Below are 22,674 nucleotides of genomic sequence, written 5' to 3'. Positions count from 1 at the left end.
TGGTGGGCTATCTCAGTGTGGCACTGCTAGCCGTGGTGGGCTATCTCAGTGTGGCACTGCTAGCTGTGGTGGGTTATTTCTCAGCATGCCCAAAGTACACATGTTTAATAATTTAGTGTTTAACTCATCACCTTGGTGTCCACTTGGTGACAGAGAATATCTGAAGTATTACACTACTAATCATGGAGATTACTTGGCTAATAAATGTATATTTATTCATCATCAAACTCAATCTAAAATATACATTATATGCAAGAATTCAGTTATACTTTGGTTTGGGAATGTTCTTCTTTGTTTATGACTCTATAGAAGAATACCATTTTTGTCCCCATTTATGCATAACTTTAATTTGCATTAGACAAGTGATTTCTAACTATGGTGCAGTGTGTTATGAATGTCTGACTTGTTTGTAACATCTAAACAGTGCAAGGCTCCCTTGAGGCAGCGTCTGTTTTCCACTGTAATCCGCTTAATAAACCTGTTAATCGCCAGCTTGCTCATTCTACTGTATATGGCCACGATAAAGTGAGAGGTTTCCATTTCACATTAAAAAGGACAGTGAGGCACTAAGCATGGAGGTAAAGCTCTACTCTTTAAAAGCTGTTGTATTTTTAAATAAGTGGTTGGTTTGTCTTCAAAGATGTCTTCAAAATGCATTCCCTCCACCCCCACCCCACCCAGGAGAAAGGAGAAAGCCATCTTTATTAGCAATTATACTGGCAGGATCAGGCTTATTGTAAGATCTCTTCTAAAAGGATAATTTTGCCCTTGAATTATTTAGAAAATCTAAGGACCAATGGGAACCTAGGGCTCTTGGTGCTTTCTCTCTTTGTTTCCTATAAAGCTGTCTATGGGTCTTGATTTGTGCTGTTTCAGTTTTCAGGGCAGTCATTCGACGGACTTCTCCAGAGCGCAGATCAATGAACATGCCCTCTTACGATTTGTTCATTCATCAGGAACGCTGACCCTGACATTGAATCACACTGCAGAACATTTACTGGAGACCGACATTAAACTCTTCAGGAAATACTTTTTGGATAGAACCCTTCTTCACAAGGTTAGTGCCAGATTATTCTAGTAAACAGTAGCATAGTGTATGAAGAACTATGCATCAATTCCAGGTTTTTGCAAAATGTAAAACCCAGGGGATGGGGGGCAGGGTGGGGTTGGTGCTTTTCTTCAAGTGAACCTGGGAGGGACAGCTAAGTGGGAATTACGTTAGCCCACTAGACAAAGAATTGTTATTTTAGTTGTAGAAAATAGTAGTTTACCATAATAATAATACCCCTTTTATTGTTTCCTATACTAGTTCCGGAGTCATTTCTTCTTTACAAAAGAAAAAAAACTCTAGAATTATTATGGTGGATTTTTATTTTCCCATTAACTCATTGTCTGTATGCTACTTCAATCTTCACCCCCAAAAACATGGTGTGTATGTGTATGTATCTGTGTGTATGCATACATGCACATGTACATGTATACACACATACATACATACTACCAACTTTCTGATGACTCATGGCTTAGGAGTAGATAATGAGAATTAGAGTATGTATATAAATAAGATGGTGGAAAGAATGCTCGATTTATAGTTAGAGGATCTGGGTTCAATTTGTGGCTGTGCTACTGAATTCCTGTGTGACCTTTGACAAATTACTTAACTTCTCTGAATTCCTTTTTTTAGGAGTCTGAATTAAATGATGTCTTAGGTCCTTTTTTTTTACCACTAAATCTATGATCCTAAATACTCTGTTTAAACATGAATTTCTCATTTATGCAATCAGTCCTTTTCCATAGTGGTATTTTTTTCATGGTCAAGCCAAATAAAAGCTTTGAATTTTGTTTGACTTCAACTGTACACCAACACTTAGCACGGTGCCTAGAGCATAGTAGTTGCTTAATAAATGCTTGGTGACTTGATTATACAAAATACTTTATTCTTAGTTTACTTTTCTCAGAGAATCTGGAAGACTACATGGGACCAAGTACATATATATATATACACACACACACACACACACACACATATACATATGTATATATGTATGTATATACACACATACATATATGTATGTATGTATAGAGGTATGTGTGTATAGATGTATACATACACATCTATACATATGCATACACCTATACCTTTACATATACATATACATATATTTCCATTCAATTCTTAACCAGAAATCTGATTTTGGTAATGTACAGATGAAGTAATAGTGACTGCAAAGCCCAGAGATTTACAAGGATACCCCAATTTGAGCCTTTCATATTTTCATTAATCTGTAGGAATCCCATTAAGGGACATCAGTGACCACAATAGGATTTAGTTAAAAATCAGGCTACAACATTGAGATCATAGTTTACTTCTAGTTTCATTTTATTACTTATGGATGTAACATGTACTTATGTTTGATTCATGAGACAGTTGATTGTTTATATAAAAAAGACATGTGTTATTACCTTATTCCATGCAGAGTTTTTATTGAAAAAATTGTTAAGTAAATACATACCCTTATCTCGTGTGGGATGTAGCAAGTTGGCAAATGATTTTCAAACAACGAACTTCTTATTTGACTTCTGTCCTTAATTGAGAATCTTTAATCTTTTAAGAGACTTCGATGGTTTTTCTGCCATTCTTGGTTTCCTCCCTGAGTTTCTGTGAGTAGTTGTTTTGAAATAACAGAGTCTGACTCATTGAACAATGCTAATCCATTTTCTGTTGCTTCTGTTGGATATTTGCAAGTCCATTGGGACATAGCTCAGCAGCACAAGATCTTTCATAATAGATGTGGCGGAAGGAACATTATACTTTGAGGATATATATACATATATATACTTAAGGTATGTTGTTACACACATGTATATGTATGTGTGTATACACACATATACACATAAATATATATGTCTATTTATGTATGTGTGTATACACATATCTCTATCTATATCTATGTATCTGTCTGTCTCTCTCTCTCTGTCTCTCTCTGTGTCTATCTATCTCCCCTCCTTAAAAGCCTTCCATGTCAATGGTTACCTTATCTTTACTGCTCTGATGAAAAATTATGTTTCATTATAAAACACTTCAATTTATCACATATTTGTGACTTCTTATACAGTGTAGTATTTAATAGAACACTGGTGATGTATGTACTTGAAATTCCATGAGACAGCAACAACTCAACTTTGTAGAACACTTTAAGGTTTAGAAAACACTTTCCCTAGGGGCGGCCAGGTGGCACAGCGAGTAAGAGCACCGGCTCCAGTGTCGGGATGACCTGGGGATCAAATCCGGGCTCAGATACTCAGCACCACACCCAGAAATAACTGGCCGTGTAACCTTGAGCAAGTTACTTAACCCCAATTGTTTAAAAAAAAAAGAAAACACTTTCCCAAAATGCTCCTTTGGGACTCATGGCGGCCGAGACTTCATGTTCCCAAAGCTAGGAGGTGTCAGAACCAGGTACCAAATTCAGTACTGTTTATATTAGACCATTCTACCTGTCCTTTAAACAATGTTTGCCCAATAATTCACTCATTGAGAATGTTATAGAGTTTACTATGACAAAAAAGTGGAAATAAATTTTTTAAATCCTGGTACTTTGTGTTTTAAAAGAGATGTCATCCTAATTAAATATAAGAGGATTATAGGAACAAAGATCTAAAACCACCATGATTATATAATGGATCTCCACATTATAATGAATCTAAACCATCACTGATTTGTTTTACATGATAAATGATATAATTTCTATTCTTTTGACCAACTTAGGGAAGGCTTTTTCATGAGTTCTAAACTAACATTCTTACCTGTTCACACAATTTTTTCTATATCATTATTTGAATTATACACACACATATACATGTATACACATACTGCATATATGTATAATTATATCCTACAATATTGTGATGTATCTTTACTTAAAAACAAGGTGGTAAAATTATAATTATTACTATGATTAGTAGTCATACAACTGCTTAAGATAACTATTGAATAAAAGATAAAAAGCCTGAGTGTTTAAATATAGAATTTATCTCTCATAGAGCTTTAAGAAGAAATTTCAGGTCTAATGGCATGACTCTTGTTCAAGTCAGTCCACCAGAGGGTGAAAATTAGAAAGCTACATGGGCCTTTGATAATAGGGCCCAGTACTTGTGACTCTTCAGGTCTTTTATTGTATCTACCTTTTGAAGTTTTATTATCTTCTCCTTCATTGTCAACAGGTTTTTTTTGCATGTCTGTGAAATATAGAGTTTTTTAAAAGCCCAATAACTAAATTAAAAATTGGCAACTTGGCAGTGCAGTGTATAAGAACACTGAACTTGGGGTCAGGAAAACCTGAATTCAAATCCTTCTTTACTCCAAAACTAGCTGTTCAGTGACCTGAACAAGTCACTTAACTGTTATCTGCCTCACTTTCCCCATCTGTAAAATAGAGATAATAATAGCACCCACTTCCTAGAGTTGTTGGGAAGATCAAATGAATAGTATTGGAGGTGGAAAGGACCTTGGGAATCCTTGAGTCCAACCCCTTTCACTTTACAGATGAGGAAACTGAGGCTCAGAGAGGTTAATGACTTGCCCTACATCACACAGATGGCAAGTTGTTGTGGATTCCAGGTCCTCTGACTTCATAGCCAGTGTTCTTTTTCATGACAATGCTGAGTGTAATACAGATGTTTTCCTACATTTATAATCTTGCCCTTTCTCTGTTCTGCTAATAAGACAGAACAAAGAATTCTAGCTCATTAAAATTAGGGCACTGGAAAAACATCACATATGGGAATTTTCTCTGAACCTGGGCCATTTTCATTTGATTGTGAATTGTGTAACTTCTCCTGCTTCTTGGCACTTTGTTCTGAGATTATTAAATAAGTGTCACTAAACATAATGGGCACAAGGACAGAATTTATATGGTTTTCTGTGTTTTTATTCTGTTAATGATGACCAGTAAAACAATCCTGATGACTTCTGAGTCATTTTCACTTGGCAATCCTGTAAGAAATGTGGGTGTTTTCCTGTCTTGTTTTATCTCCTCTGCACCAACATAGCCTTCATTTTGTGTTCCTTTAGAGCCCAACTCTTTCTGTTCCTTGAATCTATTTCCATTAGAAGGTGGTGAGTTCTGACAGCTGAATATCCCCTTGCCTTCAGTTCAGAAAGATCTGCTTTTAGTCAGTCTAGGTCAAGGACCAGCTATCCAGTATTTTGTCATTTCAGAGTTTAGTGCTTCATGGGAAGGATCTTAGCAAGAACTTGTTTCAACCCCTCATTTCACATATCAGGAAACTGAGAACCAGAGTGTTCACCTATTGTTCTTGATCTAGAATAGTTAAACAGCTTTTGTTCACTTCATCCCAAGAAGGGGATAGTGTTTATAGAAAGCAAGGGGAAGGGCAGGTAGGTGGTGCAATAAATAGAGCACCTGCCCTGGGATCAGGAGGACCTGAGTTCCAACCTGGCCTTAGATGCTTATTAGCTGTGTGACCCTGGGCAAGTCACTTAACCTCAGTTGTCTCCCTCTCCCCCAAAGAGAGAGAAAGCAAGGGAAAGTGGTATCTCAGCATATATATAGAGCAGCAGTACCTAGATTTTTCCCTGAGCTATGTTTCCTCATGCGCTATCATAGCCTGTGTCCTAATATGCCTTCACTTGCCATTTCTCCTAAGGGCTTGGTTTTAGCTTTAGCTGGTTAGCTTCCAAAGCTATAGTAAGATCAAGGTCAGATGATAGTGTTTTCACCTCCAAAGACTCTCTTCCAACTTCTACTGTCCTTACTTTTGGATGTTCCTGACCCTGTGTAAATACATGCCTCTCTGGGGCAAGGAATGACTTCCACAGCTGAATCCTAAGGTTCCCTCCACCCCAAAAAGGTCTTCTTCCTTCTCCTCTGCCTCCCACCTGCTGCCATTAGCTTATTGTGACCTGTCAGAAAAACCTGAAGATATTTTTTACTATCTGAAGTAGGTGTTTTTAATCTCTGCTTCCCTCAATATAATAGAACAGAATTGAGGTTTTAAAAGCTTTGCTAAGGAATTATGGGAGCAAACAAGGAGGGGATAGACACATTGAACATGAATTATAAAGGTTTAAAAGTATTCTTTAGCTAAGCTCAACTGAGCTTGCCTCTTGAAGTCTGATTCATAGGAACAGGATTTAGAGCTGGAGGAGACCAGTACTTCCATTGGACACATGAAGAAAATGAAACTAGAGAGGTTTAGTGACCAACCCAAACCCATACAACTGGAAGGTAGCAGGGTCGTGATTTGAATCTCATCTTTTGACTCTACATCTCTGGCTTTTTCTACTATCCCATGTTATTTGGTGTTCTTTTATTCTTCATCAATTTATTCAGTGTCTTCAAAATTATTCACTTTTACAATATTGAAGATATAGTGTAAATTATTCTTTATAAAATTTAGTATTTCATTTTTACTCAATTACACGTAAAACATTTTTTTAACATTCATTTTAAAAAGTTTGAGTTCCCAATTCCCCTCCTCCTTACCACTCTTATTGAGAAGTCAAGCAATTTAATATAGGTTATACATGTGTAGTCATACAAACATATTTCCATATTAGTTATGTTGTAAAAGAAAACATAGGCCAAAAAAACCCTAAGGAAAAGAAAGAAAAAAATTTTTTTTTTAAAGCAATAGGGGTTAAGTAACTTGCTCAAGGTTACACGGCCAGGTGTTTCTGGGTGGGTGCTAAGTGTCTGAGTCCGGGATTCGATCTCCAGGTCTTCTCAACACTGGAGCCGGTGCTCTTACTCGCTGTGCTACCTGGCCGCCCCAAGAAAGAAAATTTTAAAAAAGTATGCTTCTATCTGTATCCAGATTCCATCAGTTCTATCTCTGGGGATAAACAGCATTTTTTTTTAGTCATAAGTCCATCAGAGTTTTCTTGGATTATCATACTGCTGAGAATAGCTAAGTCATTCACAGTTGATCATCTTATAATATTACTGATATGTGTACAATGTTCTCCTGGTTCTACTCATTTCACTTTGTATCAGTTCATGTAAGTCTTTCAAGATTTTTCTGAGAGCATCCTGCTTGCCATTTTTAGAGCATAACAGTACTCTGTCACAATCACATGCTACAACTTGTTCAGCCATTCCCCAAATGATGGGTATTCCCCCCCAATTTCCAATTCTTTGCTACCAGAAGAGGTGCTATAAATATTTTTGTATATCCCATATGTATATATCCCATGTTATGTGTTCACTTAGTCCAGCAGCCTAGCACATTTCTTAAAAGCAGAGAAAGCTGGTTTTCCCCTTAGTTGAGACTTTGCCTCTACTTAATATTTCATTCTAATCTGGGTACTGTTTTAAAGCATTGGCACCTTCTTTTCTTATGGTTAAATTCCCTTTTCCATCCTTTCCACACAATTAGAGTCCTGTGTGCCTTCTCTGGTGTTAAAATTAGTGCCTCCACTAGAACCTTCCAACCAACATATTTCATTGCTGGTGCCTCTGGCTTCCAGCTCATTGGAAGAACTGCGATATCAGACACCCAGTGAAAATTTTCATTGTTCCCAGGGTTCACCTAGCTATCTCCATTTGTCCATTTCCTTATGGTCTTTGTTAAAGTATTGATGTTATTAAAAAAAATTAACTATTACTTCCTAACGACTTTCCCACTCACCCCAACCTACCCACCTCTCTTGTAACAGATAAAACAAATGAACATTTGGAAGTGAGTGAGTGCCTCCTTCTACACCTGCAGTCCACCAAGTACCTCCTCCTCTCTGGCCCCTCCCTGCCACCTGTTCCTAGAAGCCCTTTTTCAATACCATGGCTACAAAATCCTCTTTTTGGCATTCAAAGCCCTTCATAACTGACCCCCTCCTACCTTTGCAACCTTCTTACACCTAACTTCCCACTACATACTCTTTGATCCAGTGACATTAGTCTGACTATTCTACAAAGAAGACACTCCATCTCCTGGCTATGGGCATTTCCTCAGGCTGTCCCTTATGCTTGGAATGTTCTCCCATCTCATCTCTGCTCACTGGCTTCCCTGACTTTTTTTAAGTCCTAAATAAAATCTTATCTTTTATGGGAAGCTTTTCCCAACTCCTCCTCATTCTGCTGTCTTCCCACTGTTAATTATTTCCTATTTATCCTGCATGTAGCTCATTTGAGTATATTTATATATTGTCTCATCCATTAGAGGGTAAGCTCCTTGAGGACAGGGACTGTCTATTGGCTCTTTTTTATCCCGTGCACTCTGCATGGTGCCTGGTATATAGAAGGTATGTAATAAATGTTTATTGATTGCTTGGTTAATTTAAGCATTCGTTAATGATAAGTTTTCTATAAGTTAGTGATAGTTAATGATAGTTTTCTATAAGAGAAGAGTCATCTAATTATACTTTATAACCTCCCATATATCTTTAGTTATCCCTATTCTTCTTTCATTCTCAGTAATTAAGCCTTTTTATAAGACATCTCTAATGAATAAAATAGACAAAAATTAAATTTTTAATTTTTGAAGACATTTTGAAGACATTGAACTAAAACACTATTACTTTCTAATTTAGTAGACGTTATCTATGCTCACTAATCAGTTAGTCCATAAGTATTTAAATTTATTATGTACCAGGTGTTGGGAATACCTATATAAATAATAAAACCATCCCTACTATGAGGACCTTACATTTTAATTGAGAGCTTAGCTCCTTTTACATTATCAGTTGTTATTTTTAGTCTCTGCTGTATATTTGAGACCTCAAAGAAATTTCAATGATTTGGATTTTTCTCTTTTAGATTCTTGATAGAAAAGAAGTCAGGACAGAGAAGCGACTACCAATACCCTCCAGTGCAACAGAAACTGAAGCAGGTAAGGATTTTCCTTATTTAAGAAATGTCTAGGGCATCTACTTTTAAAGCTAGATGCACATTATGAACATTGTAAAAAGTCTGAGGATAACACAGGAAACTTTCTGTGCCTTCCACCAGAGGGCAGCATTCGACCAAAATAGACCATTCAAAGACTTCCCAAGAGTCATTTTTCCTATAAGACAGGAGGAGAATACAATAGTTAAACAAACTTGAGATAATAGCCTTAATTTTTAGCAGGAAACAAGTCTTGCTCTTGGGATTCATTAGAAGATCTTCATAACAAAAGAACAGCCAAGGGGCCTTGCTGAGGAGTACTTTATGGGGATGGATGGGAGGGATGGGAAAAACTTGGATCTAATTTTTATTTGCATCTGCTGTTGATTAAACTATAATTATACCTCTAGTCCTGGCAGTTGGTTTTGCTGTCTGCGTTACAGTGTCAAAGAAGTGGCTCTGTAGTATATGAAATAACTGGCATGTGTCCATGCTTCCACGATTTGGTTTGTATTCCTAACATACTCCCCAATGAGTTAAATGGCAGCGGGAATGGGCTCCCTTTATGTACTAACAGGCATAGTTAATTACTAACCTCTGCTTCTCCCGCTAACATCCTCCCTGCTCTTCCACACATCGATACTTGTCTTCACCCTGTTCTCACCTCTTCCATCCTGACTTATCCTTACCCTTCCTCTGATACTTGTCCTACCTCCCTGCCCCCCTTTTCCAAACCATTATATAAAGATTTTGTGCACTCTCATTTGCACTGGTCCATTTTTCATTTTGTCTCTTTTCTCATAGTCTTATGTTTTTACCCTCTGGTTGACTTTCGCCTAATCTGCTTTCTCTCTCTCCCCATCATTCTCTTAGCTTCTCCTTTCAATGTACTTATTTCTTCTTTTGACATATGCCCTGTTTGATTTCCATTGTAATTATTCTCATTGGTTGTATTTTAAAAAGTAGAAAGTTGGAACTGATAGATAAATAGCAATTGAGAGAGAGAGAGAGGAGAGATAGAAGAGAGAGAGAGGGAGGGAGGGAGAGAGGGAGAGAGAGAAAGAGAGAGAGGAGAGATAGAAGAGAGAAGAGAGAGGGAGAGAAGAGAAGGAAGGGAGAGGGTGGGAGAGACAGAGAGAGAGAGGGAGGGAGGGAGGGAGAGACAGAATTAGTAATTGGTTTAAGATGGTAGAGCTTTGGGGGAGTTAGAGGAACTGAAGTCTGATTATGAAAAAGACCTATTTCAGTCAAGGAAAATCCAGGTATCTGTTAAGTGCCTACTTTATGCCAACGACTGTACTAGGCATTGTTGGGGAAAGAAGAACTATAGTGTAGGGTTTCTTCCTTCAAAGAGTCTACAAGCTAGCTGGGGGAGCATGCAACCCCTCCAAAAATTGGGGAACACTATAACACCTTTCCAGCTTTTATGAGTTTTTAAGGGGGAAGGGTTGAATTGCATCCCAATAGGCTGGTGACTATCAATGTAGCTAATACCTGTTATATTAGCAACTAATAGATCTGGTTAGTAGGAACTGGCAGACCCTTCCACCTATAAAAAATATTGCCTGTGAGTTTATTATTTCAGCCATCATTTACAGAGCCAGATAGCATTTACCACTTTGCCTTAAGTGATTAAGACTTTCACTTAATGAGGAAGATTGTTTGTGATCACTGCATACCAGATTGGTTGCCTGCTTCTCTCCCCCCTCACCCTCCTTACCTCTGTCCCCATTTATTCTTAGGACTATGAATGAATTCTTTTACTGGGTTTCTTTTGACCACCCAGGTTAAAGTCCTTCCATTTCAAGTCATCATATAACCAACTCAAATCTTTCATGTAATTAGGCAGGTTTTTGTTCAGTTGTGTCTGTCATGTCCAATTCGTGACTGTATTTGGGGTTTTCTTGGCAGTGATACTGGAATGGTTTGCCATTTTCTCATTAGCTTATTTTATGAAGATGAAACTGAGGCAAACAAGGTAAATGACTTGCCCAGGGTCACACAGCTAGGAAATGTTGGAGGCCAGATGTGAACTTCGGTCTTTTGGACTCCAGGCCTGGTGCTCTATCCATCATTCCACTACTGCAGGTTACAGAGTCTAGATAAATAAATACCTCTTTCTACAGCACAAAGGAGTTTCCTGTCACTGGATGGATCCAAGCAGAGTCTCACTGACCTCTTGTAGAAGACATTTCATAGGGAATGTGTGCATCAAGGAAATCTGATGTCTTTTCAACTTACAGTTTCTGTGTGTCTAGCTATTGCAATGTCATATAATCCATTCTGTGTGCGTGTGCGTGCGTGCGTGTGTGTGTGTGTGTGTGTGTGTGTGTGTGTGTGTGTTGGGGGGCAAGAGAGACAGAGACAGAGAAACACTGAGACACACACAGAGATAGAGATTGAGAGAAATCCACTGGAGTACTTACTTCAGAACTCTTAGATGAATTACAAGGTCTTACCATTGAATTCTTCTACCACTACCTGCTTTGTAGCCTGAAAAATTGAGTGGGATGACCCAGTCTAAACCATTTGAAAGTCTTTGGGAGTGGTGTGTGACCAATCAACCAATAAGCATTGATTAAGCCCTTCTGTACCAAGCACCTGTGCCATATTCTGGGGTACAAAGACAAAAGTAAAACATCCCTGCTTTCCAGTAACATTTAGTAGATAAGGAAATGATATGTGTGTATTTAAGTATAAAGACGTTGGAATTTGGTCTCCCCTAAAGTTTATATCACTGTAACCAAAGAGTAGATAATAGAGATAATTAGGTGTTAATATATTAGTAAGGTGTTAACACACAACGATTCTCTTGGAATGTAAACACCTAGAATAATGAAAGGGAGCAACTTCATTGGACAAATAAAAATTGGAAATGCCTTTGAAGACTTTTAAATATCTAAGCCATGGATGAGTCTAGCAATTCAGGGGAGTGCAGCCAAGAGTTGCCCAGGAGACCTCTCTCCTGCAGCATAAACTCTTGCTCTATTTAGACACAGGAACAGATACAGAGGGGCAGTCGCTTGTGGAAACTGTTTCTAGAAGGTGGACCTCTGGGAGCAGAGGGAGCTGGCTGTGAACTCCCCCTGATAATCAAGAGATGAATTATAAAGCACAGCAGACTTTGGGAGCCTACCTGGGCAACCCACCTGGCAGAGATGCTGTGCCCTTCTGCATATCGTGGGGATATGCTCCTTAGATTTATGGGGGACCATTTTGTAGTTATTGTTCTTACTGTGGCATCTTAGCAAAGTTAATTGTGGGGCAGCTAGGTGGCACAGTGGATAGAGCACAAATCCTTTAGTTAGGAGGACCTGAGTTCAAATGTGGCCTCAGATACTTACTAACTGTGTGATCCTGGGCAAATCACTTAACCCCAACTGTCTCAAAAAAAGTACCTACTGGCTGATTGTTAATGGGAAGTACAACAGTGGAGGTTTGTGGACAATTGCATTAGAAGGACAGATGTACAGGGAACCAAACTTAATACTGTTATCACATCTAACTTAAGTGATTTTTTTAGTGCTTTGCTATCAGCTTGGATGCTTTATGTTACCTATAGCAGTTTTCATGTCTGCATCCTGAGCCAATGGATAGAAAAAAGAATTTTAGTCAATCAATAAAGCATTTATCAAGCATTTACTATGTGCTAGGCACTATACTAAGTGCTAGAGATGAAAAGAAAAGGCAAAAACCAGAGGATTACAGAGCTTTGATTACTGTGCGTCATTAAAGCTTTCCTCTGATTATGGAGATATTTTTCCACTCAATCAAGCAACAAACATTTATTAAGCCCCTTCTGTGTACTAGGCACTGTGGTCTGGGGCTACAAAGACAAATCAGAACTTACAATATAGCAACATATGTTTATACAAGGTAGATATAAGATAGAGATAGTGATTTTGAGAGGAAATTGCTAGGAGTGGAGGTGGGGTGGATAGGAAACAGGAAATGCTTCATTTAGCAGGTGGTAATTGAACTGAGATTGGAAAGAAACTAATGATTCTAAAAAGCAGAGATGAGAAGGAAGTGAATTCCAGGTAGAGAGGGTTGGATGGGAGCCAGTGGAGTTTATTGAAGAGGTGAATGACATGATCAAATCTATGCTTTAGTAAAATGTCCTCAGATTGACTTGAGAAGGGAGAGACTTGAGGCAGGAAGACCACTATGGAGGCTATTGGAGTAGTCTGGGTGAGAGGTAATGACATGGTAGCCATATGAGTGGAATGAAAGGGATATATGTGAGATGACAAGATTTGTCCTCTAATTGGACTACATGGGATGAATGAAAAGGAGGATTCAAAGATGATTCAGAACTCAGATCTGCAGAGCCCTGGGCAAAGGGAACTTTGCTCAACTCAATCATGGGTTCAGTCTATGATTATGGGGTTAGCATTCTATATTCACATTGGAAGGAGCTACTTTTCTTTTAACTTTGTACCTCAAGGAAGCTCCATTGGTTATATCTGTGACAAGATGGACTGCTCTTAAATGTTGCAGTCATACTGTGTTCTAAGCAAGTAAGAATAAGTAGGCTGGAGAAAGAAAATGAATATAGACATAATTTCACCAACTGCTGTCCTATCTGGTCCAGAAAAAAAGCCCTGGAGGATTTAAATTGTTCCTGCTTGAAACTCCTGCCCTGTTAGATAAAATTGTCATTTAAAAAAGTATATTGGGATCAGGTATAGAAAGTATATTGGGATCAGTGAATAGAGCATAGAGCACCAGCCCTGGAGTCAGGGGGACCTGAGTTCAAATCTGGCCTCAGATGCTTGACACACTAACCGTGTGACTTTGGGCAAGTCACTTAATCCCAATTGCCCTCCAAAAAAAAAAGCAAAAAGAAAGTATATTGGTTTTACCTACCCATGAACACTAAATATTACTTCAATTATTTAGATCTGAGCTTATTTGTATAAAAGTTTTATGTTTATATTCATATAGTTCCTGTGTCTGTTTCGACATGTATGCTTTCAGGTATTTTATACTGTCAGGTATTTTAAATGGTCTAAAACAATATTGAATAATATTGCTGATACAGCATAGTTTTCTCTTTTGATTAAATCTATTTTAACTTTAATTTTGTCTGAGATTATGATTACTACCCCCACTTTTTTTCTTGCCCTTTATTATATCTCTCATTTTCATAATGTTTTGTGAAAGTAATATATTTTTAAGTCCATTTTATGGGTAAATTCATCCCATTTATATTCTAAGATACATTTATTTGTTCTGTATTTTTTCCTTCCTATTTTTCCTCACTATCTTTACTTTATTTACCCTATCCCACCTTACTCCTCAGCTCTACTTCTACCTTCTACCTTGCCCTCTTATTCCTTAACCTACCCACCCCTCTAAGAGTCCCTCCATTATCCTCTCTCTCAACCTTATCCCCTTCTCCTCTTATTTCTTTCTGAATGTAGAAGACTTTTATGTCTGTCCATCTGTCCATCTATCCATCTATCTGTCTGTCTGTCTGTATATCTGTCTATCTATCTATCCCTCTTTAGCCCATTTCTGATGAGAATAAGGTTCCAGCACTGCCCACCCACCCCCACTAACTTCTTCTATATCAATTTTTCCTTTTATGCCTTATTTGTATGAGGTGATTACTCCTTTTAATTTCTCTACACTATTTTATTTTTTTAGAATCACTCCATCATACTCAACTCAGCCCAAACCTTTCTTTCAAACTACCAAAATAATGACAAGAGTCATAAGAGTATTGCTAATATTTTCACATATAAGAAGTAAACAATTTGACCTTACTGAGTCCCTTGAAATTGGTCTTTAATGTTTACCTTATATTTCTCCTGGATGTCATATGTCAAATTTTTCCTAAAGTTCTGGGGTTTTTGATACAAAAACCTAAAAGTCTTTCAGTTTGTTAAATGTCCTTTTTTCAGTATTATATTTAACTTTGCTGGGTGAGTTACCCTTGGTCATAACCCCAGCTCTTTTGCTATATGAAATACAGTATTACAACACCTACAGTCCTTCAACATAATAGCTGCCAGGTCTTGTGTAATCTTTATTGTGGGTCCATGATATTTAAATTATTTGTTCTTATTGCTTCCAATAATTTCTCCTTCACCCGTGAGCTTTGAAACCTGGCTGTGATATTCCTGTAAGTTTTCCTCCTGGGATCTCTTTCAGGTGATGATTGGTGAATTTTTTCTATTTCTATTTTGCCTCCTTGTTCTAGAACTTCAGGGCAACTTTAAAACTTTTCTTGATAATTTCTTGTTGTATCAATTCATTTTTTCTATAGTAATCTCCAACTATTCTTATATTGTTTTGCCTTGATCTGTTCTTCAGATCAGTTGTTTTTCTGATAAGATGTTTTACTTTCTCTTCTATTTTTCATTCTTTTTATTTTGTTTTATGATTTCTTGCTGTCTTAGGACATCACTAGCTTTCCCAATTCTGGTTTTCAAGGAATTATTTTCTTCCTTAAGTTTTTGATTCTCTACTTCCAGTTGGTTGACTTTTCATAATTTTCTTGGATTGTTCTTTTTTTCTTCTTCTAATTTTTCCTTGATATCTCTTATTTGATTTTTAAAGTCCTTTTAAAGTTCTTCCAAGAAGTTTTTTTTGTTCTTGGGACCATTTGATGCTTGTCACTGAAAAAGGAGTGCTTTTTTTTAAAACTCTGTTATCTTCCTCTGAATGTGAACCCAGATCTGCTCTATCCCCATAGTAATTTTCTATGGTTGTGTTCTTTCTCCTTTGCTTACTCATTTTTATGTATTTACTTTTTTGTTTTATTTTGTTTTTAGCAGCTGTCAGCATAATCAAATTATAGTCCTGAGGTATGGGGAATGATACCCCAAATCTCAGGTCTTTCTTACTGTTATTTTCTGAGGTCTGTCTTGTGGCCCAACCTTAGGTTCTCCTCTCCACTCCTAAGTCACAACTAGGGTCCCCAGCCACCCTGGCCCCAAATTATCTTGCTCCCTGCAGTCCCTGTGGTGGTTGCAAACTATAGCTGAACTCTCTGTCCTGGAACTGAAACCAGCGACTCTGCTCTCCTGCAAGTGTCCAAATCCAGCAGGGTCCCTGTCCCTCACTACTGCACTCCCAGATGTGTGCTAGCTCCTTCTCCCTGCTGCCTGGTCAGCACAGCTGTGTTTGATGTCCCTCCACAGTGGAAGATCCTTCAATCTTCTACTCAGCCATCAGACCCTACACTGTGAGATGAAAGTTTGAAGGCTGAGGCTGCATCCTAATCCAGTTTCCCCCAGAGCTTGTTCTTTGTTGATTCTGAAGAGTTGGCTTTGAAGTATTTGCCCTTCACTCAGGCAGAACCTCTGCCCCCTAGAGATCAGATCTTTCCTAGAGTCTTCTCAAATTGCCCTAGTAGGACAGTTGCTTTACCCTGAGTTTATTTCTGCTGCTCTAAGGTGATGTTCTATTCTGTGTTTTTTTTTTATTTTTGTGGAGAAAATTTGGAGAGCCAAAAGTTTTCCAACCTGCTCTGCCATTTTCCCAGAATCTTTCCTCCCTATGTTCTCTAAGTATTTGAGAGAACAAGTTTCTAAATCAAGATTATATAAAATGAAGGCTAGTGAATAACTCTTTGATATTTTTATAAATGTTTAAAGTAAACTGAACACCATATACATCTTCCCATCCTCATCTCACATTGAGAAGATTTAAAGAAAACCCAACAAACATTTATTGGCATCTGCTTCTTCAAGTTCTTGGACTAAGCAATGTGGAGATATAGAGACAAAAAATGAATTATTGGCCCTTAATATCGTATAATATAACGGAGAGAATACATCATGTGCACAGATAAATAAAATGATACTAGGTGTTCTGTGATAACAGCAAAGATGAGTTGCCATTTCCTATTATTGTTTCTATGTTTTAAAATGGGGTTATTTGCGGACATTAAACAAAAAATAAAAAGGAAACAATCCATTTTTTGAAAGGACAGCTTGTTGCTTCAATTTGAACTATATTTTATGGGGTAGGAGGTTAGGAATAATGCTTGTGACTGAAGTGGGAGCAGTATGGTACTGGGGCTCCATGGTTGAGTGTTAAAGAGAAGCATACTTTTTTTATGAACAATTTGAGAAAGACCAGAGAAGGAGGTAACTTATACCTCAAAGATTCACAAGGTCACAGATTTAGATACGGGAAGGACCTAGGATAGTCATAGATAGCCAATACCCTTACTTTACAGGTAAGGAAACTGAGATCTCAAGTGATTTGCCCAAGATGACACTGGACATAAGTGGCAGAGGTGGAATTTGAACCCAAGTCCTCTGACTACAAAGCCAGTGATCTTTCCATTGTATCACATGGCCTCATACTTCTATATTTTAAGACTTTTAACATTAGATGGTAAGAATATTGCTAAGCCCTGATTAGTGCAAATGATAAATCCCCATGAAGTACTTGCATTAATCAAATGCACACTGCCTATTCCATTGAACTGGAACTTATTACCATAATTTTGTAATTAGAACTTCAAGTAGTGTGAATTTGAATACATGCAAGGACTTAAGGGGATTCATTATTTGTACTATTCAGGGCCTTACTGTATCCTCTTCCAGTGCAACTAAAATCTGTATCTCTGTGGTTTAGTAGAAAATCTTTGACAGTTGCCATCTCACCCTTCCCCCCAAGCTACCAACCAATCAATGGTCATGTTCTTGTTGAGTTTCTTCAAGCTTAGCTAGGCTGATGATTAGATAATAAATATGCTGTCTGTCCCTGGCCCTGCACTCAAGGCCATTCAGCAGTGGACTTTCAGAGCTTGTGTTCTTGATGGCATGACCTTGGCAGTGCCCTAGAAGTTTGCCAGCCTACACTGGTAGAGGCAATTCCTTATACCAGTATAATCACAGATCCAATAACTTTCCCTATGATAAAAGAAACACTTGTGATAACATCATATGTAAATATGCATAGATAAAATACATGCATGTCCTTAACCTACAAATTGGTAAGTTTGATTTGCATCGAGTGTCAACAGATTTAAATTTTTTTTAATTTTGGGGAGTCAGTCTCTTAGACTTTGTGGGACAAGAATTAGTGGCCTATGACTATTGGTTTTCTAGTTGTACTTTCAAGGTGTTAGGGGAGGAAGGATGAATGCCTGCAGATTTTGACCCAGACATGCAAGTGGGAAAGTGGGCAAAATTTGGAACTGAATATTGAGAATAAGAGTTCTGTGTATCTTTTGTGAGATAGCCCATTTGTTCTGCCTATATATTGTCCTCTTTCATTCCATCAGGGCAACTAGAGAGCATAATTAATGCAGAAATGAAAGGAAGTTGAGTATCATTGATCTTTGTTTAACTTTTCTTTTTCCTCTTATTGACTACTTGATTCGAGACTATGGACATCAGATTTCCAACTGGAAGGTTACTTGGCTGGAGAAGTCAAGATTCCCTCACTTAGATTCCCCTACTCTTGATATCATTCTTACTGGTTTTGTATTTGGGGGTGCTAAATTTGCTACTTTGTTCAGTCATTTCAGTCATGTCCAACTCTTCACAACCCCATTTGGTGTTTTCTTGGCAAAGATACTAGAATGGTTTGTCATTTTCTTCTCCAGCTCATTTTGTAGATCAGGAAACTGAGGCCAGTGGAGTTAAGTGACTTGTCCAGGATCAAGTAGGTAGTAAGTGTCTGAGGCTGTATTCTACCTTATGAAGAAGATGAGCCTTCCTAACTCTATCCATGTGACACCTAGCTGCCAGTATTTATTAACATAAGTTGTTAAGGTATGAGAGCCCCTTGGCTACACAAAAAGATATTCACCAGCCTTGACAAATCTTGTTCTAGGGGAATTACCCTTTTTGCTGGGTGGTTCTTGAAATCAAGATCAATGGTCCTTTAAAACAGAATAGCTTAGAGTGACTGATATGGTTATCTCCAGAAGGTTGCTATAGCAATAAGTGGTTTGATTGCACTTTGCAATAGGTTGTACAGTGGGTTGGTGTAAAAGGATCCTGCTAATTCAGTAGAGTCGCTGCTGGAGTAATTTAATTAAGCTCCAGTAGAAAAAGAGCCATAGTCTTTAGAGACAACACTCCCCAAAGCTGTAAAATCAAATGTTGTTGTTTCTGTGGTTCAATTAATAACACGTCATTACTTTTAACCCAATCCCTAAAAAAGAGTTTTTTTGCACTGAATTTTAAAAAGGAATTTGTGCAGATTAAAAGGTATATTTGGTTTTGTGCTAATACCTAGCATTTATATGACATTTTAATGTACCTATCTTGTGAAAATTTGGTGATAAAAAGTAAGCAGACTTACAATTTTAAGTTGGTTAGTGTCTTAGATGAAACATGACCATTGTCAATAAAATTTCACAAAGAAATAAAAACAAATAAAGGCAAATGACAACACAGACTAGCTAAAGGATGATTTTTTTTTTGGTGGGGGGGAAGGCTAGAAATTCATGTTTCCAATAGTGAACACCTATGTTGTTGCTTTTGACAGTATTTGCATATTGAATTAACATGAAAGATTTTTGTCATCAATACCCAAGAATGTGCACTGATCATTGTCCTGCATATTACTCTAAAAAAAGGTTCTACTAGTCTTAGAAGAATTTATCATCTAAAATTATGATTTTATATTTATGGTTATCAAATTCAAGAATTTTATGTTCTAGATAACTCTTGCTGTAGAAATATCCCCTGATTGTGTGTGTGTGAGTGAAATGTGAAATTATTTAACAAGACACTGATTTCTTCTTTTCCTTTTTTCTTTGAATTTTTTCTCTCATTCCTTTTCTACATTCCTTCCCCATTTTAAAAAGTCTGTATCTACATAGTAAGAGGAGAGAATGTGTGTGTATGTGTGTGTGTGTGTGTCTGTCTGTCTGTCTGCTGGCTTGCCTGTCTCTTCCAGCTTCCTTCTTAGACTTATGTGGCCATTACAGTCTGATATTGATCCCATTACCAACTCTAATCATTGGTGCTATTGGAGTTCATGCCACTCCTTTGGCGCCATCTAGAGGTATTCTGTAGACTGTGCATCTGTGGATGAATGTTGACTACTATGCATATTCTTTTTCCCAATGACTAGTGTTGGAAAAACCAAAAGTTGGGACATTGCATCCACTAAGGTTGAGGTCAACAAGCCTGCACATGCTAAGTAGAATTGGAATAATTGCAGTGGTTTTGTGTACTTGCCGAATATAACAACACACAGCGCTCAAATGGACCTTTGGTTTCCTTAATTTGGATGTCATCCTCCAACAATACAAATTGAAATCCATTCATCCCTGCTCATGCTGAGTGATTGCTGCTCATGTTTACCCATCCACTAGGGTACCCAGTGTATTGTAGGCACCTTCTCCTTATGGACATTACAAGAATACCAGTGTCATGTTTGGGCTCTCCACCTGTCATCCCTCATTCCTGCCACTCAATTAGTTTATCTTTTTTTTTTTTTTAAAGCAATCAGGGTTAAGTAACTTGCTCAAGGTTACATGGCCAGTTATTTCTGGGTGTGGTGCTAAGTATCTGAGCCTGGATTTGATCCAGGTCATCCCGACACTGGAGCCGGTGCTCTTACTCGCTGTGCTACCTGGCCGCGCCAATTAGCCTATCTTCTTTTTCTATAATACATTTCCCTAATGATATCTTTTACTCATGTTCACCAAAGTTCCTTATTGGTTATATATTGTAGCCTGATTACATCCATCATGTTCTTCTATGTTACCCATTATGTGTTATTCATTTTCAATTCTTCGAAGATTAGTGAGTTAAGTCTCATGGCCATATAACAGTACTGATAAAATATTGGTTGAAAAGATAGTCTTTTATTTCTTGGTGAAGCTTGTGATTATGAAAGGCCCTTTGTAATTTCCTGAAAGCAATTCAACCTAGTTTCCTCATTCTGTTTAATTCTAGCCCTAAAACATTATCTACTTGTACTGTCTACCCATGAAATAGATACTGATCGACATGTCATAATCAGGACAGTAGGCAGTCTTCATCCACTTGATTTTTCCTGTGTGGATGATCAGGCCAAATTCTTTTGAGTGATTGTAGATACCTTTCTGGAGGCTCTGACAAGTTCTGGGGTTTGATGTAGCCAATATAATGTTATACACAAAGGAGAATGTCTGGAGTGGTGGTGCCAAAATCAAATTGAAATGGGGAGTGCTAAACAATACTTAGCCTTCCTTCTTCATGGGTGTATATTGACTACAAAATAAAATTATTTATGTTTCATTGCATTTTTGCCTATTTTGCTAAATATTTCCCAAGTACATTTTAATCTGGTTTGGGCCACGTGTTGGAATGTTGCTGGCTGCACATGAGTTTTACACCTCTTATCTGGAGGAACTCACCACCCACAGGGAATCACTTTTCAACTTGGACACTGCTAGAATTTGTCCATCACAGTAGCAAGTACTTTTGGAGAATGTGCATCTCCCTGTTTTATGCATTGTCTCATGTATAATAAGAGGGCTGTTGAAGATTATTTCTGGAAGGAAGGAAGGAAAGAAACATTTATTAAATACCTATTATGTTCCAGGCATTGTGCTAAGCAATTTACAAATTTTATTTCATTTGGTCATCATAACAACTCTGGAAAGATTATTATTAGTATTCCCATTTTACAACTAAAGAAACTGAGCCAGACAGAGGTTTAAATGACTTGCCCAGTTCATACAGGAAGTAAGTATCTAAGCCAGATTTGAACTTAGGTCAGTCTGCCTGACTTCTGGCCCACTTAGCTGCCTCAAGGCCATATTTCTGTTATGTCTTTCAAGGAATCTTGAATAATTCTGATGTAATAAATTGGAGACACCTTGTGGGAGGAGAGCCTTTAGGGTAGTACATGAATACAGAAGCACATGCTTTTTAAAAATAACAAACAGTAGGTAGAGGAGAGGGAAGTTGTGTGGTTTAGTAGAAAGGGCACTCTCTCTGGGGTCAAAAGTCCTGAATTCAAATCCTGTCTCTGATACTTACTACCTTTGTGACCATGAGCAAATCCCTTAACCTCCCTGTGCCTCAGTTTCCTCATTTGTAAAATGAAGTTAGATTCAACGGCTTCTAAGGTGCCTTTCCAACACCAAATAATTAATCCTATATTCTTGTATACCTTATATATCCTTCAGTCAGTTGCATATTTGTTAAGATGTGGTCCATTTTAAAATATTGCTTATGAACAAGCATGGCTGTTCCATATTGATAACCTCACTAAGGATGATTTCGATGTGTGTGTAAATGAGTGTCATATAGGAATATTGTACAGATGGGAAATTAGTTATATGGCTAGTTGTTGATGTTCTCTCAGTAGCCCTTTCTTGATATGATATTGGTATTGATAAGGTTTGAGATATGTTTTTTCCATGCCTTTGGTTTCTTTCCCTCTTAGTTACCTCATGAATTAATCCCTTACACACAGCTGTGTTGCCTGTAGTGTGGGTCTCTTCTATGGACACTTGGTCCAGTCCAGCTCTTTTTCTTGTTTTTTGCTATTGTAGTTCTCTATCTTTATTCTACCCTATATCCCAGTACATTTTAGTACATTTGCTACTGTGATGTTAGAGCCCAAGAGTGGTGACTCTACTGTCCTTTGATGGCAAGAACCATTTGTTATAAAAGTCTCTGCGCGTCTCTTCCATTTTCCTTCTGTTTGTTGAGCTCCTTCCCTTTTCACCCTTCATTGCCTTTGGGATGACTGCTTAGATGGATATGGTGCCCAATTTTCTTTAAAATATTTTTATCTTCTACTCTTCTGTTTGGTTTTTAAAGCAATCATCACTTTTCTTTGTTAGATTTTACAAATGAATGTATAAGATAAATCAATGTTGCCTTTAGCCACCATCTCTCTCTTT

At 37.7% G+C, this 22,674-nt stretch overlaps 1 protein-coding gene across 5 annotated transcripts in view; it reads left to right on the top strand.

Annotated features, from left to right (window-relative positions):
* ARHGEF28 (Rho guanine nucleotide exchange factor 28) overlaps nucleotides 1-22,674 on the top strand; it is a 397,204-nt gene that overhangs the window by 189,915 nt on the left and 184,615 nt on the right. For all 5 annotated transcript variants that reach the window (XM_069084950.1, XM_069084951.1, XM_069084948.1 and 2 more), the window contains exons 7-8: nucleotides 877-1,057; nucleotides 8,778-8,850. In XM_069084950.1, the coding sequence (XP_068941051.1) occupies nucleotides 877-1,057; nucleotides 8,778-8,850 (254 nt within the window). The remainder of the gene's footprint in view (nucleotides 1-876; nucleotides 1,058-8,777; nucleotides 8,851-22,674) is intronic.

Source organism: Petaurus breviceps, unplaced genomic scaffold, assembly GCF_028583685.1.
Source record: "Petaurus breviceps papuanus isolate PSGF00001 unplaced genomic scaffold, PetGlider_PUasm1.0 175, whole genome shotgun sequence".
NCBI classification, from domain to species: Eukaryota; Metazoa; Chordata; class Mammalia; order Diprotodontia; family Petauridae; genus Petaurus; species Petaurus breviceps.
Note: the sequence above shows the minus strand (reverse complement) of the source record. Positions and strands in the feature narration are given on the sequence as shown.